This window comes from Mytilus galloprovincialis, chromosome 2 (genome assembly GCF_965363235.1).
Source record: "Mytilus galloprovincialis chromosome 2, xbMytGall1.hap1.1, whole genome shotgun sequence".
Classification (NCBI taxonomy): domain Eukaryota; kingdom Metazoa; phylum Mollusca; class Bivalvia; order Mytilida; family Mytilidae; genus Mytilus; species Mytilus galloprovincialis.
In genome coordinates, this window is record NC_134839.1 from 80,331,342 (window position 1) to 80,351,808 (window position 20,467).

At 30.7% G+C, this 20,467-nt stretch overlaps 2 protein-coding genes across 5 annotated transcripts in view; one reads left to right on the forward strand and one right to left on the reverse strand.

Moving 5' to 3' along the window:
* The window catches only part of LOC143064526 (ubiquitin-associated domain-containing protein 1-like), a 44,826-nt gene extending 29,829 nt beyond the window's left edge, over positions 1-14,997 (reverse strand). For 2 of the 4 annotated variants that reach the window (XM_076237407.1, XM_076237406.1), the window contains exon 1: positions 14,917-14,997. In XM_076237407.1, coding sequence (XP_076093522.1) covers positions 14,917-14,989 — 73 coding nt within the window. In that variant the 5' untranslated portion in view covers positions 14,990-14,997. Of the gene's footprint in view, positions 1-11,033; positions 11,125-14,916 lie in introns of those variants that run through there. The other 2 variants (XM_076237409.1, XM_076237408.1) reach the window with 2 other exon arrangements.
* LOC143064528 (fatty acid-binding protein, liver-like) lies at positions 1,467-18,767 on the forward strand. Its single transcript, XM_076237410.1, has 4 exons — positions 1,467-2,032; positions 16,213-16,391; positions 16,619-16,726; positions 17,133-18,767. The coding sequence occupies exons 1-4, from the start codon at positions 1,954-1,956 to the stop codon at positions 17,181-17,183; spliced, it is 417 nt and encodes a 138-aa protein (XP_076093525.1). The 5' UTR covers positions 1,467-1,953; the 3' UTR covers positions 17,184-18,767.
* Positions 18,768-20,467: the final 1,700 nt, after the last annotated feature.

A 20,467-nucleotide genomic window follows, 5' to 3' on the forward strand; every position in this document is an offset into this window, starting at 1 on the left:
ATTTAATAATCGAACGTGTAATAAGATTGAGATTTAATGTGTTTCTCGCAGTGATACACCCTGGAAGCTTCATGTCTCTTAGTACAAAAATCGAACTTAACAAATATTCAAGTTTCAAGGAAAATATTTGTCTTTATACACATGGTCAACTAATCTACATGTTTAAGATTATTAAAAATATATTGTTTCATTTATTTTAATTTAAAATTTATCATTAAAATTAAGATATTTTTTTAAGATAACTGTAACATACATAATGAAATAAAAATTTAACGAAGGATATTTAATGAAAATTAAGCATTTTATGGCAACTGGTGACACTAATTTTACAGAAAACACACACACGTTTTAAGCCTCAGTCCCACTAGACCACGACTGCACCACGATAACCGCGATCTAAAATAAATTTAGATCGTGGTGAGCTTGCAGATGAGCGGCATGAAAATGTAAATTTTCGTTTCAATCACGTTGCTACTACGTCCTCATTACGCTTCTACAACGATCTCACTAGGATTATACCACGTTCTCACCACGCTTATTCTGCGACCTCACTATGATTATCATGATATTTCTACGCCCATCACGTCTTCACTACGACCATACCACAATTTATCCGATTGCAACACGATCTTACCACGCTTCTACTGCGTTTATAGCACGCTCTTACGTATTTGGCTTTTTAGGAATTTTGGTCCTCAATGCTCTTCAACTTCGTACTTTATTTGGCCTTTTTAACTTTTTTTGATTCGAGCGTCACTGATGAGTCTTTTTTAGACGAAACGCGCGTCTGGCGTATATACTAAATTTAGACCTGGTATCTATGATGAGTATATTTACCACGATCATACTACGATCATAGCACGTTTATACCGCGATCTTGCTACGCTCCCAGCAAAAATACGCAAGCAAACTTACAATCTTTATTGTTTGTTGTCTCATTTGCAATCATGTGCCATATCCTTTTTTGTATTTATAGAGTGCACGTGCACCGAAAGAAAATTTAATTCATACTTGGATATAAGTGTACATGTAAATGAATTATTGAATTATTGTTAAACTTTGTTTCTTTTAATTTCAAGCTACATGCACAAATCTTTATATCGGTCAATAAATTTATTCTTTATATCAAAACAGAATATTTTTTAATTGAGGTAAGCTTCAAGTTTTCAACTTCCGGTCTTCAGCTATATTCATTCTATAAATTTGCACTCCAGATTTTCTTAATATGCACACCTCTATACGTACTTAGATTTTTACCATTACGAGCATTTTAGTAGTAAAACAAATGTTTCATTTATTGATTGATAAAATCTATAGTACTTAACATTACTTTGTTCACTAAACTAAAGACCGAAGAGTATTCTGCATGTGAAATCGTGCATGGAAACGTTGCTATTTACAACCGATGAATGAAAACTAATCAATTTCTACAACACACAATATTCATATAATAATTCGCCAGTTAACATAGCATCAGATGTTTCATGATAAATGTTTTCTGTCTGATCGTATAGAGTAAAACAATAATTAAAAGTGTTGTCTAAACACATCTCCCGTGGTCTTTCAGTGAAATTGATTGGAGTACAATGAACATGTATTACCGATGCAGTTAAAAATAAGAAGCGTAATAAAATCGACAAAATATGATCTGAATTTATTGAGAAATTGCGTACTTGCCGACCCCCAGAGCAGACAACGTGGGTTTGCCTTCTGTAGACCTGTGCTATATATATAAGCTACTGATATTGAGATTTCACAGAGCTTTCAGTTAATTTCAATTTCTCAACAGAGCCATCAGAAAGCATATCAATATAAAAGACTAATAACCTGCACGTGCTTCTGGCAGGGGAAAGGGACTATAGTAGTTCAGTGAATACCTGAAACTTTATCTTGATAAAATAAAATCTTATTTCTTATATTGTGAAAGAGTGTTGGTTCCTTCGCCATTCCGTGATGACTGGATTAGATGCGTTTGTTGGAAGCTGGCAGGAGCAATCCAAAGAAGGTTTTGATGAAATGGCTAGTGCTTTAGGTAAGTTAAATATAACTTTTATAAGAAGGTTTGGATGAAATGGCTAGTACCTTAGGTAAGTTAAATATAACTTTTATAAGAAGGTTTCGATGAAATGGCTAGTGCCTTAGGTAACTTAAATATAACTTTTATAAGAAGGTTTGGATGAAATGGCTAGTACCTTATAGGTAAGTTAAATATAGCTTTTATAAGAAGGTTTCGATGAAATGGCTAGTGCCTTAGGTAAGTTAAATATAACTTTTCTAAGAAGGTTTTGATGAAATGGCTAGTGCCTTAGGTAAGTTAAATATAACTTTTCTAAGAAGGTTTTGATGAAATGGCTAGTGCCTTAGGTAAGTTAAATATAACTTTTATATATAAGAGAAAAACAAAATAAATCCCAAAATATGTTCGATGCTATTTATTTGTATTGCAGTTGCGATTTGATATGTGTGCTGTTTACATACTTCTATTGCTCGGGGAAACTTTTGTCAGTGTTAGGGACATCTTCCAATTGAATTTGTTTGAAAAACTAATAGTTCTGCCTTGTGTATGATGTGATGTTTACCATTATCACTTTATTAGAATGCATCATATCGCAGCAATCGCACCTGATGAAAGGTTATCAACGCGTTGTGTTATGTTTTTTCATCTAGTTTGTTTCAATATTGGTATCTAAATATATATATATACATGTGTTACTTTTTATAGAGCTTGTTTTTATGAATAAATGAAATTATGTAAAAGTTAACTTATATTGTATTATTAATTGACAAGCACTTCTAGAAACATAAAATCGTTTATATTACAAGTAATAAATTAATTTACTAATTTAATCAAACTTCTTTTACATTGATTTGTGTTTATCAAGCAGTTGAGTTGAGTGTATAATTGATATGTCGAGTCGATCTTTGTAAAAACAAATTATTATTAATCGTTGATTTATGCTTTCAAAAGAGTTTGTCCCTTTCAGAATGTTAAGATTTTTGCTATCTTTTTATTGATCTGGACTTGTTCGTATGGAATTTCAGTTTTATGCTGTCTGAGATTATGTAATGCAATCGATCGAACGTTATACCAAAAAATATAATATAAAAAATAAAAATACAATTGGAAAAATTTGTGATGTCGTTGTTATATATTCGAATCTAATAAATACTAACAACTCAATGGGTGCATTATACGTATGAGTCAAATTTCATACAGGGGCTTTTCAAGTATAATGGAAAATAAGAGCTACACGGCCGACACTCGGCTAACCGAGAGATTGGTCGGTTAATCTATATTGAGTATGCGGCTATATGGGCGATTGGTCTGTTAATCGGGTTGGTTATACGTCTGTTAAGAGTAAAACGCTTAATTTAATGCCAAACTCTATTAAATATACAGATTTTTGGCATGTTATAAGAACCAAATCAAAAAAAGAAAAGTGTCTGACAAAATGATATCTATCATAGAACATTTTGCACTTGTAAGAACATTTCTTAGTCTGCGCAGTTTTCAGTAAAACTAAAAGGCGTCGCGCAAGTATGTAGTATTTATGCTTATACGCATAGCAATTTTTTTCATAAAAGGCGAAACAAACAAATTTAGATATCACTTAAAGGACAAAAAATAGTACTGTGGTTCTAAAAAATAAATTGACATGAGTAAATATTTCATAATTGTAAAATAACGTGAATAATACCACGTTTTAGTGAAAATTATGGGAATAAAGTCTGTTAATGGGTTGGACAATTGAAATTGTGTCAGTTAAGAGTTATTTAGCCACGACAATAATTTTGCTACCTTTATATTTTCCCCTTGAAAAATTTAAGAATGAGATGTTCCTGAGTAAACAAAAATGACAATACGGTGCCCAGTATCCTAGAAAGAGCATTTTTATTTTGACTTTCTTTGCATTTTATTGAAGGGTGTGTCACTTCAATATAGCGTGATATGGATTGGCCTCTGGAATATGCATGAATTTTTTATTGACGTTTTCAATTAGCCTTAATTTTTGTGTCTGTTCGAAGTAGCACGTTCTCAATTCCGACTGAAAGTGTCTTTCTAATACAACACAGGGTACATATAACGTGTTCTCGTTCACATATGAGCTTGATATTTGTCACTGGACGTTAAACCCCAATTCGTCATCATCATCCAATTGGTTCTTTTCTTCTATTACTTAATCATATGTTGTTTACAAATCACTCTAAAGAAGTAAACGGAAAGGGGCGAATGCAGCTACATTTGGTTATTTTAAGTTTCAATTCATTTTATTCGGTTTAGTTCCTTTCTACATAAGTGCAGCGGAGAAATACAGTTGTCTATGTTGGCCGGTGAAGTCCATTTCGCGTTTTCGCGATTTCCCCTTTCATATTCTATAGGGCGAAAACGCGAAGTCGAAAACGAGAAGTCGAAAACGAGAAATCGGTTTCGCGTTTTCGCGTTTTCGTTATATAGAATATGTAAGGCGAAAACGCTAAAGCGCTAAAACGAAAAATGGCATTAACCTGCCACCATAGTTGTCCGCATCTAAACTTCTAGAATTTGTCACCAATATAAGTACATCGCAATCCGTTACTGTTTCAACAGCCATCGGTTTTTCATGTTTGTATTCTTAAACAAGTGTTATTTTTCTCTCGGTTTTAGCAATGTATCACTCTTTTCTGTCCTTATATATTATTCTTTATTCCGCGTTTCCATCCAGATTCTTGTGTATACCATGAGGGTCCGGATTGGGGGTATTGTTTATTTCTGTATTCTTTAAATTGTTATGTCATTTTTTTCTACATCTTATTTATCTTACTCATTATTCTTTCTTTATTTTTCATATTTTGTCATCCCAATATATTTTACTTACTGATGTTTAGTTACTATCTCTGATTTATATACTGGTTACCAATGTAGATGACAAATTTGTGTCATTCATGACAATTAAACAGAATCAACATGATATATGCGATCATTCTTGGATGAAATTAATATTACTTTAATATTACACTTTTTGAAACCATTTTTATCAATTTTCAATTTCATGTGTTGTTTCCGTATATGTTATGTTTCATTGCTCATGTGTTGTTTTCGTATATTTTAGTCGCTCGTCTTGAGCCTACTCATTTGATCAGATATAGCGCCATTCATAACTCTTAACAGACCAATTAACAGACCGGGTTTTATACATCCGACCCATTAACAGACCAGGTTTTAAATAAAGATAGATTTATGTCACCAAAATACAGATTTTCGTGTAGATTTTTCACACAATGATATCAATATGGTTAACAAACATAATGCCTTTCTTTTTTTCGATGTTAGAAATATTGAATGCAAGTAAATTTAACCAATGTGTCATTTTGTGTACATTTTATGTGTGTAAAATGTGTATAAATTTAATGATGAGTAACCCGCCTTTTCATTTTATAGATCGTACATCGAAGCTAGAAAAATAATAATTACACCACTAAATTCAGTCCATTGAATTGTTTTGTTAGACATGAAAACTTTTTATGATGAAAGTATATTTAGAAAGTTATACAATGAAACATGCTGAACTTTCAATGATTTTCTCGATAACACCTGATTAACAGACTTTAGCCAACCCGATTAACAGACCAACCGCCGATATAGCCGCATACTCAATATAGATTAACCGACCAATCTCTCGGTTAGCCGAGTGTCGGCCGTGAGCTAGCATTATCCTTAAATTCACAGAAAGGAGAGAAAGAAAATATGTATAAATGTGCAACCATTTAAAATTTATGATAAATATTCAGATATTCGAACGATGAAGTCAGTGACCATGCATTACTCCAAATCAATAATCGACTGTTGTCTTTATTTTAAATGTGATATATTAAATAAGATATTGGGCGGATATAAACGTTTTAGTTCAAATGACACGCATCTCTTAAAATTCTTTCATCTGGAACATTTAAGACCAAAAATCTCTCAAACCCATATCTATATAAAGGTACTTCATAAAACGACCATTTAAGGTTAATATATATAAGCTTATGCTTATAATAGGCAGAGATATATATTACAATTATCATATGTCTCTGTAATAGGTTATTCGTTTATTTCACAAAAATATCAAAATTTTGTAAAATTTATATTCAGACTTTATCCGATATAAACATATTCATTTTAACTGCAACAGATGGTTTATTTTTAACAACATGTTCTCAAAGTACGACGATTTTAGGCTGTTTTATAACTAAGGAAAACAAGATAAATTCATTCTCTTAGAAATTATGAATTATTTATACGCGATATAGATACATGAATTATGTATTTTAAAATCGGATTGTAACAACCACAACCGTTTGTATATGATGCAACAGATGGTAGTTTTACAATCTGAGGACAAATTTCTTCACGCACCATTAACTTGCTAAACGAGATGTTTATTGATATGCGATCAGTAAAAGAAATAAGGCTTACACTTCTGTCACTGACAAACTATATATCTAATCAACCGGACTCAAAGACAGAAGGACTATCATAAACTACATTTGTAGATTCAGTTACGATTCAACTCTGCTATGTATCCCTGTAATGTATGTTAATATAAAAAAGATGTGGTATGATTGCCAATGAGACAAATGACTAATGACACAGAAATTTACAGCTATAGGTCACCGTACGGTCTTCAACAATGAGCAAAGCCCATACCGCATAGTCAACTATGAAAGATCCCGAAATCATAAATGTAAAGCAATGCAAACGAGAAAACAAGCGACGTAATGTATGTACAAAAACATTAACGAGAAACATATATGTAACACAGCAACAAACAATAGAATGTGCGGGTTTAAACATGCTACCTGGTTCCCAACCCTCCCCTAACCTGGGACAGTAGTGTTACAGTACAATGTAAAAACGAACTATAAAAATCAGTTGAAAAAGACTTCAGATGGGTACAGATAGAAACCCATATTACAATAACACAGAGTGGACGTGGCCGGGTACATGTACATCCCAACAACAAAAAGACATTAAGTACATATCTGAGAGTACTCGCAGTTACTGACAGCTAGTCCAAAGCTAATAACAACTAATACAAAAATCATACATCTAAGACTAAATTATCACTCAGTACATCCAACATCCAATGTATTTAGTGTAAATACGTCAAAACAGTCAGTAAAACATGACCTGGTGCAATGTCAAGATATGAGAATCGACAAATTGTAGATCCATGAACGTGAGTTCATTTTATTGTGTAGTATTATGTCACTGATCTTAAGCTTTTTAAAAAGGAAAATGTTTTATATTCAAAAGTCTTATGAATATAGATTTAAAAGAGTATGTGTGTCAATTAGACAGCAACACAACGACAAAAACCACAACACAAGAAGACAGTAAAGTTGTATGATGTTCTTATCCTGCCCACTTTAATCACACTCTTTGTTCACGGTCTCAGTGTAGCTAATGCTTTGGCGGACAAAATTTCACTCTAAGCCTAAAAACATCATTTCTTCTGCTACATTCTGTGTATGTCTGTTCAATCCAAAGCCCTGTTTTCCAATGCTTGTCGCTAGTTGTCTACTCATAATTGTTTTTGTTTCGTGTCTATAGCTTGTTTCTGTTGTTGTTTTGCATCACATCTAGTCGATGAAAACTATACGTCATGTATTTCGTTCATTGTTGAAGGCAACTTGGTAACCTGTACATGTCCTTGTCCTTTAGTCCTTTGATGGATAGCTGTCCGATTGCAATCTTACCACATCTCCTTATTATTAAATTTATGTAACAGTATGAAAACATGTTACATTTGTTTACTTTAGTATATTAAAAGTTAATGACTTAACTATAAAGAAATGTTAGTAAGAAAATGTTCATTCATGTTCAGATTAACATTAAAGTTTTTAGAGATGTTATTTGAGCACTATTTTGCAAAAAAAAACTCATCTAATATACCATGATTAAAATATGTAATCCAGAAGCGCGTTTCGTAGATACAAAGATTCATCAGTGAGGTTAAAATCATTTAGACTAAGGCAAATTTTAAAAAGCACGACGTTGAATATCATTTTTTTTTTTTTTTTTTCGCTCAATATACTTGCATCCTGCTTTAGAAAAAACAGGAATGAAAATTATCGAATTGTGTATTAAGTGCCTTGGAATATTTACGTTAAGCTCATACTATTGTTTGCATGGCTTATTGTCATTCTCCATATCTTGTAATAGTTTACGAATCAAGATTTTTTTTACGCGAGTCGGGATTTTTAAAATTCTGTCTAGACTATGATTAATTGGATTAATCAGCATGTTTGCTTTGGAAATAATATTTTCTCGTAATAAAAAAAAAAGAATTAGTGAATGCAGTATTGTGCAAATTACGATTATTATTAAAAGTATCCCAGTGTTTGAACTTTCATATTTCTACATATTTCTACATATTTCCCAAATTTGTATCCACAATTACTGACATTGTTTGGTATTCTCATTATATGTAACAAATACAAAAATTCGATTTGCTCTTTCAAAATACAACCAAAATTATCTTCCCTCATGAATTTTTAATTGTAAAACTAATATATTTCCCAAAATGACGCTAGTTGCCCTTTTCATGATATTAATTTTCAATAAAGTTTCTAAACTCAGCAAGAAAAACATTAATAGTATGGATATCTAAAGTTTCATCTATTAAGAAATCTATATTAGTTTATTGTTGGAGGCTGCATTTAGAAATAATATTGCTGTTGTTAAAGAATAGGACCGAAACTACAATTGAAATAAAACAATACGGATACAAAGTCGCAAAATAAAATAGATTATATTTATCATAACTTTAGAGACCGATTGTTTGACTTTTAATTGTTTGAATGGTCATTTCTATGTCTATTTCGATATGAAAAAATGCACAATTCAGATACCTTTATCCCTATAAAAATACAATTTCTACCAGAAGGTGATTTAATTTTTGTTAGCTACAAATAGAACCTTAAGATTCGTCGTACTTCGGGACAGATTGTTAGAAATAATCCATCTGGTACATTCAGAATGAATACGCTTATACAAGAAACAATCTCAATATGTATTTTATATACAGAATTTTGATGTCTTTGTCAAAAGAAAAATCTGCCTTTTGTATTTACATATTATATTGCTCATTTTACCTCGGATGGTTGTCATCAACCGTTCCGAACTTTAGTTAAATATGATCAAACAAATATAGGAATTAACATTGGAAATATAAATCAAGTATAAAATGTTTTTCATATTCATCTTGTTTATTTTTTTTATGTCATCACTAAATCTAATAAGTGTAGAAATCGTCACTCAAGTATTTCTTTTCGGCTTAACAGACTAACTGATACATTTTGTTGTTTTAAAAATATATTAATTGCTGCTGGAATTTTTCTGAACAATATCAATTCGTCCATTCATAGTTTAATCAATATTTTCTTTCTTTTGACTTTTTTGTTTACAATGTAATTAGGTGCAAGTGTAATTTGGACATTGTATAGGATGGTATAGTTTTTGGACTGATTGTGATATTGTATTATTGAATCTGCTTAAACGTTCAACCACCGATATTTGAGCGTGGGATAGCAAGATATTATATAAGCAAGTAAAGAGTTTTGATTTGTTATCAGTAATATCGAGCACTCTTTAATTCCCTATCTTTGATTCCCTATCCCAATTCAAAAACTTCATTATCGATTTTTTTAGATACATCTAAAGGAATTTTGTAAAGTTTATGAATGGGACGTTGATTTTTACTAACCCTCTATGGATACGTAGGGGGTCAGTAGCGAACCATATAACTTATAATAGTGTGTAATAATTTTGAAACAAAATTGTTTTATTTTTTGTGGTTTTTTAAAGGTGAAAGTGTAAAAAAAATATTTTTTAAATCGTGCGATATAAGCAATTTTTATTTAGAAAAATTGGGATGCAAAGGCTTTATGAATGCTGGCCAATAAGGAATACTTATAGTGAACAGACATATTAATGTTTATGTCCTATAAAAAAACCATTTTGATATAGCTATAATATCTAATCTCAAATTATTGCTATTAGTAATTGTTAGAACTATTTATTGGCTAACTTTATAACGTAAGTGGTATTGATTAAAGCGATTGCCTCAGAAATAAATTTCAACAATTATTAGAGATTAGCTTTCGCATCGACCATCAATTTCAATTTTTCTGTAGTCAAAACATATTTCAGGCGGCTTTATATTAGACAGACCACTGAGATACCATGATGATATAATGTTTGTTTGATTAAATCAGTTTTGTGCAAACATTTATAATGATGACATCTTGAAGGGTTTTAAAATTAATTGCATATGATAAACAGTGTTCTGAAAGTAACTTTCTAGAAAAAAATACATTTATATTGACGATACTGCAAACTAATATCTAAAAGATATTGGCATAGAACCCAGAGAAAACTCAAGGCTAGTTAAATAATTCTGAAAATTGAAAGTGGCTTTGAACCTCGCTTTGAACATAACAAAACTTCTGTGGATTTGTTTTAGATCAATGTATTGCTTTCATATTTAGATATTTACAAACAACGTTGTTTTTTCCCACCTTTTTTATTTGAAGATATCGATTGTTCGGGTTATTTGTGAGTTAAAAAAAAAAGGGACGAACCTCAAAAGAGTCTAAATGTTATCCATGTTTTTAAGTGATTTTTTTTTAACGAAAATGAATTAAAAAATATAAAACCATTTCTCTATTGCCATAACCTGAACTATAATTTAATTTGTACTCACCTATTTCGGTACGATGATTATAATGATAGTGTTAAAAACTAATAAACTTTAAACAATAGAAGGATGCAACAGGTTTCTATAATAATTCAATATTTTTCGCCTAAAATTTAAAAAACAGTTTGAATGATACGATCTAGGATAAAATGGAATACTATTTTTCGGGCTAGACCAGACCATCATAGATTGTCGACATTTTCCCTTGTTTCAAGTTCACTTGTGCACTCTTCTTTACATTTTACAAATACTTTCATTTCAATTTATGCTTTTAAAAAAATAAGCAAGTGAGATAGTAAGGTTACTTACATATATCTGTTAAATTCATCGAAATTTTGATTCACATACTTGTAACCACTTCAAGACAAATTAGTTTGATTTTGACAATCTGATGAAGTTTAACGTACAGTCAGACTGCTGGAGATTGATATAACCATATAATTAAACAGATAAAAATGATAAAACAGATAAAATGTGATAATGATAGAAATAATTAGGGTCTCTACTTCTTGTTACACAGATGGTTGTTACGTATATGCGTCCAAGTGAAAAATGAACTCAGACGATAAAATAAAACTCTTAATGTATATTAAACAAGGCACATAGAAGACTTTTAATCATAAATCAGGCTTTTCTCCAATGTTGGTATTCGAAGGTAAGAGGCATAAAGTTGGAATACCAAACTTCCTTTTTGCAGTGAAAGAAAAGTTATTAAAAAAAGACAAATGCAGCCCTTCTTCACAATTTCCTTAAGGACTTATAACTGTAAGAAGAAAAAATGTTAAATTTTATTTGCAAATCGCACTACATGTATATGCGTATCATACAGGAAGAAAGCAAATCGCCTGTATGTAGGCTTAATATTCTTTCTGTAGGATAAACATCACTCTTATCAATAATGCAGACTTTTATTACAGGCAATGCTTTAAACTGAGTGCCATGTTGAACATATCGTCGCTTCAGTTTTTATTCTGTTGGTAGAACGTTTCTCTTTTTCTTTGCATCAGCAACTAATAACCGAGAAAGGGAACATATTGAGCTAATGATTACACAATTTAACGTTATAAGAATAGTGCGAAATGGTAAATTATAAAAACAAAATCAAACTCAAATTGTCAACACTCGTCCAAATAAATTATATCATAGATAAATGCTGGATCAATTGATGTCTGTAGACCGTTGTTTATACTTTTCGTTAGCTTTTATAAGAACATATCAGAATGCTTTGACTCCTGGTGGTTGAATCTGTGTTCTATTCAGTATAACGAACGTCTGCTTAACCGCGTCATATAAATATACATCAGTGTGATTGACAGCTCGGCACGTTCCGTTTGGTTAACCGCAACAGACGATGGGTAAAATAAATACTCTTAACTATTTTCGGGAATCAGTTTGTGAAAAAACAATACTGGAAGTATCTGTTTGTTTAGATGTGCATTACATCTGGTAGACATATCGCATTGCAAGGTATTACTCAACGGCTCTATTTGTAAATACTAATGGTATATGCAGACTTTTGACGTAGACCAAGTTTATATTATACTTCTTCCAAACCAGTTATCTTCCCACGTATTTTAAGCTTATTGAAATACAAGCAAGATCTGAGAGTTTTTTTTTCAAAAGTGTTATCATATAGTTTTAAACAATTTTACATGTATCCATCTACCAGTCCTATACATTGCTCTTGACGATAAATTGATAACAAACTGCACATTTTTATGCTTATTTGTTTTGAAGAAAATCCAGAACAGACTTGAGCTTTTAAAATTCCTTATTTGGAGAGTTGACACTTCAAAATGAAATACATCCTTGTACTTAGATGCATTCATAAATGACGTTCTTTGTACTTGTGGATTCTTCAAAAAGTGGTAAAAACTCGGTAGCTATTTTTTTTCTACCCATTTACCTTTAGTTTTAAAATCATCTAATTTTATATCTTAATTTAGCTTCAACAGAATTGTACGGTTTTTTTTAATTCTTGATGCATGTATATACGTTTGCACTTATGTCAATCATTGACATGCTAATCTTCTGCAGTATGCAAACTATGTAGGCCAACTTCTTTTCAAATTCTTTACTCAAAATATATGTATTTTTCGCACTTTTCAGGCACTTATTAGATAATTTTAAGGAAAACTAATGGGTTTTAAGTAATAAACATTTACATTTCACTTAAGTCATTGTAAAATAATTAATCTGAGAACCAGACTACTTGATAGCAATTTGTCATAAAATAGTTAATACAACTTTTATTGATACTTAATACTTAAATCTAATTCACAATTTGTGTTATATCACAAAATAGCTACCCAAAGAATCTTATAAATGATGTACCTCTTACATGCCGTTCAGTAACTGAAATAGAAAACAATGTAACCAAACTTTTACCTGGATTTGTTCCACATTGTTTTATACGCGCAGCATGTTTGGTTGATATATATATCTTTAGTGTAGTGTCTATCAACTTACTCATAATATCAAGGTACTTTATAGACAGAGTATTATAGACAACAATGCATAACTATCTCAGTCATCTATATAATGTAGTGTATCAATATTTGCTGTTACATAACAAGAATTCATCAAATGCACATTCTGATTACAGCATCAAATATTATGTAATGATTGGCTTCATCATTATCTAATTTGGTTAATTCTAATTCTAAAAGAACTTGTCTGTCTGCTCTGTTATTTTCTTAACTTTAACCAGTTAAAACATAACAAGGAATTCTATTGAAGATGCTGTGTTATTTGGAATTAAAATTAAATGCTTGTTAATACGAAAATGTTTTAAAGTAGGAAGACACATTAATAAAGGGAGTATTTGCAGTGTAATAATATAAACTACACATTTTTCTGCATTTCGACAATCCGCAATGTCCATTCAGTGATGCTCGCGGCCAAAATATTTGAAAACCCAAAGCTTATCAAAAATATGAACAGCTATAAACAAAAAAGGACCAAAAAGTATTGCCAAAGCCGGGCAAGAAATCAGAGCTTTGCATGAGGGTGATACATTCCTTAATTTTAAATAATTTCCAAAATTTTGTAACAGCAAATTTTAATAATATAAAATCCGTATTTTCATGCCAGTATAAAAGCACAACTGTAAAAGACAATTTGGAATTTTATATTTTTTCCATGTCAATTAGTCCAAATTGTTTATGAGAATTTGTCGATAAATGTAAGGAATTTGACAAATAGCAATTTATTTTGGACTGACACATATTTGCAATAGTGACAATCAAAAATGCCGATAAAGATTGTGGCAAAATAGAAACACAAATGCGTGTTTATATAGGGCGTCATCTCCTTCGATTTTATATCTTGTCATTCTGTATCGTATTTGTGATTAACCAACCTAAGGGATATATACATCGCAAATGGACTGTTCCCCCCTCTTATATATATACTTATTAAGTTCACAAATATGCAAAAAAAAAAAATCTGATAAAGACATATCGAACATTGTAGAGCTGGGCATGCATAACGAATCGAACAATTATTTTGAAAATGAAAATAGTAACTGTAATGCTTGAAGCCAGAAATTTGATTCATAGTTTTTTTTGTACACTATATTTAAAGTTCATTTTGAGCGAAAAAATTCGGTCGTCTATGACATTTCAATGTTTCTTTTCCTAGACAATCATTAAGAAATGAAATTAATCCAAAGACAAAATTTCCGTAAGATAGTTCACCTCAAAGACAAAATGTAAATTTTAATCGCTTTTTTTTTTTTTATCTTGGCATTATATTCAAAGTTTTACACATCCTGTGTCAAATAAATTTAGACAATTTATCTTCTTATGTGGTGTATTCATATATACATATCTTAGTTCAATGCCCATCAAACAAACCCGTAACAGAAATATTAATTAAACATCTACTAGTTAAAAAATGTAGATACTTGGAGATCTTGTAAAAAATAAATTGGTACCACTTTATTTTAGTAAGGATCTCTTTATATAATATATAACATTTCTTGTTTCATTTGACTGTTGCAATGCTTTACAATCGGAAAAGAATATTTCTGTACAGACGTAAAAAATAATATCAATTACAAATTTACTTCAAAAGAAGACAAAACCAACTGCTAAGAAACAGTTCTTAGATTATGTCACAACATATTTATTTTCATTTGAAGCAAGATTAAGAACATTTTCAATATCAATGATACAAAGACAGTACATACATTCATAAGTACATTCTGTAAGTAAACTTGATGAGTTTCCCTCCCAAAGGTATGCCGTTATGGTTCTCGACATGTAATCAGACAGGCATTTATAAGTAGTCTAACCGCAAGACAAAGCTTTATGGCAGTACTACGGCTTTGTACGCGAATTATTCAATATCATTTAGAGTACAAATGAATTGCAGAAACTTAATTATTGACATTAAAGTAATTTATAACAGCAATAAGGTAGTAACATGCATGGTGGTAAGCCATAGAGGTAAGGTATTTATAATCATGTTTTTATGTTTCAACGTTGGCATATGGAAGTTGATTGTTTACTATAGAATAGTACTATAAATCATGTAGAATATTGTTACATGTAAAGGAGTGAATAAAGATATATTAAATGATTATGAACCCTGTATCAACTAACTTTATCGGAAATCACACTATTTCTAATACAAAGAAATTCTAAATACTCGTTTTGCGAAAGCACGACATAAATACAAATAGAATTTAAACTATTTCAATTTTTGAGGACTAATGACTAATTTGTGTGTTTGTATATTATAATTGATGCTTATAAAACGTTATCTCTGATACTTCTTTTTGTTTCCTTTCTCAAAACAATGACTTCCAAAAGGTAATATCGCTCTTTGAAGCATGTCTTCATTATGTTCAACATATTTTTTTTTATTCACAACCAGCTTTCGTTGTTGTATGACATTCAAGAATAATAATACTTTGGATCTGATTTTGTCAGTATGCAGTGTATTAAACAAATAGAGAGAAACAAATCGGCGATATGATTGTTATGAATGAGAGTTGACTCTGACCGTTATTTCTTACTGCCTACAATTTCGAAAGCCTGCTACCCGAGTTGAACTGCATGCTTTTTAGAAAGTGTTGCTTAACATTAAGTGTTTTGATATAGAAAATATAACTATCAAAAGTTAGCCAAAATAAATACGTTTTAGAGTTTGATGCATAAGCTATATACTCCATAAAATATTTGAATATGGTACACTTTAGAGTTTGGTTTAATTATAAACACAACTATGGTATTTCTGAATGTGCATGAACTCTAAGCCGTGCACTGGCCGTTAAGCCAACAAAAATCAATCAGTAAATCACAGCTATGAAAAAGATTCGGCCTTCATAACATCTTCATTAACTTTCTATCATAGGTTTTCCGGCTGATAGAAAGTTAAATAAAAAAAAATACTGAACTCCGAGGAAAATTCAAAACGGAAAGACCCTAATCAAATGGTAATGTCGAGCTTTATAACATCAACATTACCTTTTCTATTATAGGTTTACCAGCTGATAAAGTCGAGCTTTATAAGGCAGCAAAAACTGCCATTTCATATGGAAAAGATGGCGATGGTTGGGTAATAAATGTTGGCTTGGTTGGTGTTCCTGGTGGCAGAGAATTTAAGTTCCACGTAGGACAGCCTTATGACTCAGCTGATATAGATGGGTCTCCAATGAAGGTATGGATAAGGTGTTTACGGTAAATCGTTAAAAGTGTTTCTTATTGCTATTCACTATCTACCAAACAGATACAACAGGTCAATATTAATTTTGACAATAATTGGGAATCACCCAGGCCAGCAGCTCAAAGTGTAAAAGTACTTCACAAACATAAAAAAACTGACTAAAAAAAATCCAAAAAAAACTAACAAAGACAAAAAACATTATTGTTACTGATGTGTTTCAGAGTTTAGTTAATGTTGATAACGGAAAGCTGGTAGAACAACACACAAATCAGTCTCTTGGAGCAGAAATGAATATTGAACGATGGATAGAAGATGGACAAATGCATGTAGTAAGTAGTCATTCATTAACTTTAAGGAAAATTTAATGTTAGTCACAAATTGTGGAAATGAATGTCAAATAGACTTTGCATGCCAAAACACGTATTTACGCAAATCAACGAAATTTGTCATTTTCATTGTTAAGACATCATTCGAACGATAATCAACAAACAGTTTACAAATATTTTTCGGACTTATTCTGTGTGTTTCAATTCTTGATTGTTCCTTTTGTTTCTGAAGCCAAATTATCGAGAATGTTACAGAAAAATAGACAATATATCTTACAATTGTAACGAAAACATACAACTCTTCATAAATGACGTATACTATTATGCAAAAAGTTAATGATATACCTACATATATTATGTTTAAAAGCATTATAACATTTATGTCAAACGCCTCTTTTATTCTTTTCAGAAGACATCATGCTCTGGATTATCAATGTTATCAAAATATGCTAAAGTTTGATGAAAGACCATTAGATTTCCAAATTATTCGAATTTTTGTATGCAAATCATGAATTTTATTCGATTTCATATAAAAAGAAAGCAAAGTAAATCAATCACAAAGTATGCTTGATATGAGAAAGCAGTAAAGAACATTTTTCATAAGTTATCAATATGAATATCATCTATATGTTCATAATACCATTAAGTGCTGTATATGTTGTTGCAGTATATTATGTTTATACTATGTGCCTTTGTCGTCAAACGACACTTGAAACATGTGTTATATTTGTTTGTGTAGTGTTTACATTCTTAAAACGTCCAGACTTTGACAGGATAAAAATGATATTCCGTCAGTAAATTAAATCACTGGATAAACTAGTACATGTAAAACACTAATCTCAATATTTTGGCAAATTAACACATAATGTTGTAAACTGTCTTGTAATTTGAAAAAAAGGTATACTAGTAGGTCCTTAATGCATTTTTACTTTGTACTTTGTGGGCCCTTTTAACTTTACTATTATAGAGCGTCACTGATTTTCCTTTGTAGAGGAAACGCGCGTCTTGCGTGCAAATTGTTAATCCTGTTATCTATGATGAGTTTATTTACTGACACCTTCATGATGCCACAACATTTATGTTACATAAGAACTAAAAAGAAAAGTCGAATTTGGTTAATGTGACTTGAACAAATTATATAAGCCTCTTTTTTTCTTGATGTTTTTAATCTATGTATTTGCTAAAATCCCTGCAGCAATGAGCTAAAATCATGATAGTCCTATGATGTTCAATATAATGAAATTTCGCATTAAGTCTTGCTACATGATTTCATTCGTATCTTTTTGCATCTCTTTACATCAATAACTTCCAATACACTTCATTTAAAAAGAGTGCCAGCTATTACATTTACCAGAATAATTCAACCTATTTCTAAATTATCAGACGCCGTAACTTTGAGCCATTACCAATTTAAAATCAACCAATCTAAATAATCAGTGATAAAACGCTTTTAAACAAAATTGACAATGAAACATGCTTAAAACATAGCAACTAACACAAATTATATCTAATCTGATTTTTTGTCGAATTGTCAAATAATATATAGTAAATTTTACAAAAAATACATATCAATGAATTAACTACAAAGATATTCATCCTTTTTGAAAGTGTGACATGATTTGATAAGAGTGTAATTCAAAATTAATATCAAAACTGCATGTATTCAGATCTAATTCCCTTAATATTCACTGTTACATATCCTCGAATAATCATTTACAATGTTAAAGGCTTCGACGTAGACAGTGAATACATTTGAAAGATGCTTTTTTAAATATCAAGCTATTCTTTTACCAATCAAATTTTTTTCCCAATGATTATATGATATAGTCTCATCAATCAGTATTTATGTATTGGAAGAACAGAGCTGTCTCAACCAATCAGACATATTACATTTAGAATGGTTTATCTGTCAAATTGACGTGTGTGATTGTTGCTTATATCACGTTAGTAAAATTGGTGGAATAGTTGTCGGCATATTTATTTTATTTTATGTTGTTAACAAATAATAAATACTATTATATTTATTAAAAGCTTATCAAGTTAATATGTTTGTTAATTTAATCTAATTAACCAAGAAATCTAAACTCATCGACCTCATTAGTTTAGAACAGCTATTTGGTTTACTGATATCATGAAACTACTTTTCGTAATAGCCAAATCTTTATGATTAGGTAGTTTTACAACCCAAATTAACAAGCTGATAGCATCTTTATTGTTCGTCTTATTTTTCAAGGCGTTTATTGGCTTCTTTATCGTCAAGATTTGAATTTGATGCAATTTTATTGGTAGCTTGCATTGTGGTATGCTGTCATGTATTGTCAAGTTTTTTTCATTTCAAAATCTAGTTTTGAGTAATCGAGTAAAAAACATACAACTTTTCAATTATTTTCGGTATTTTGACAGAAAAAGTTACAAAAAACAAAATTGAATACAAGAACAGTTATAAAAAGTATTCTCTCATGATGACCAGAACCTCTCATCAAACAGAGGGTGCACATATGAAGTAAAGGTTCATATTTGATTTTTTAGCAATGGTTAGTAGTCTAATTTAATTTTTGATTTGATTTTAAATAACTTTAATAACACGAATCAATCATACGAGTCAAAAATATATGTCTGCAAAAGTGGGGCGAAAGATACCACAGGGACAGTATAACTCATAGATCAAATTAACTGACAACGCCATGGCTCAAAAAGAAAAAGACAAACAGACAATTACTGGTACACAAGGCATAACATAGAAAAATAAAGACTAAGCAATACGAACCCCACCAAAAAGTGGGGGTGATGTGTTTTAAAACCTTTTTGTCCGTGAAAATTTTGCTTTAAGTGAACGTTATGCAAGAAAACCATAATGTATTGAATGGTAACAAGTCCGTGAACATTTAGCTGTCATGAAAAATCATGCTGTATAGTTAGGTTTTCGAGACCGCTTTTGATTTTGCCATTTGGTTAGGGACTTTCCTTGTTGAATTTATCTCGGAGTTCATTTGTGATTTTACTTTTTATGGTACGTTAGATTACTAGTGTCAGAAATATCATAAATTCGAGATCACTTTGATATATATATCATTAAAGCCCTCACTAAAATGGACATTATTAAGTAAAAGGATTTCATAAATGTATCTGAAAGTAAAATTTAAAAACGTTTCAGGCACTAGGATACACACGTATTACCCAAAGGAGTACCGACTGGTTGTTTTTAATGTCAACCAATCAATCTAAAAAATAATGTCCAGCTTTTTGATGATTAGTTTTCGGCTTACTTGCAAACATACACTGCAAGTAGTTAGACTTAAAATATATTACTTCGCTAATTGATTTCGATAGATATCAGTTGCATCATAATTATCATAAATTAATCTTGATAGGATAATAATTATTTGGAGATTTAAGGACATTAACAATGATTGTGAATATCATAACACTTATTATGCCAACTCCTGTAAAATCTAATGAAAACACAAGGTCTTTAAGAATATACAGCAGTATATATGGAACGCTGGAACTGCCTTATGTTAAAAACTTCCATTATATGATGGTACTTTGACATTATACGATGGTACTTCGACATTATACGATTGTACTTTGACATTATATGATGGTACTTTGACATTATACGATTGGACTTTGACATTATATGATGGTACTTTGACATTATACGATGGTACTTTAACATAATACTCTGCTTTGTCAATTTCGAGTAGCTTGGGTGTCCTCTGCAATTTTGATTTTACATTTTAT

Coding starts and splice junctions, on each gene's coding strand:
- LOC143064528 (XM_076237410.1), top strand. CDS start 1,954: ATGACTGGATTAGATGCGTTTGTTGGAAGCTGGCAGGAGCAATCCAAA. Junction 16,392..16,618: donor TAGATGGGTCTCCAATGAAG/GTATGGATAAGG, acceptor GATGTGTTTCAG/AGTTTAGTTAATGTTGATAA. Junction 16,727..17,132: donor AAGATGGACAAATGCATGTA/GTAAGTAGTCAT, acceptor TATTCTTTTCAG/AAGACATCATGCTCTGGATT.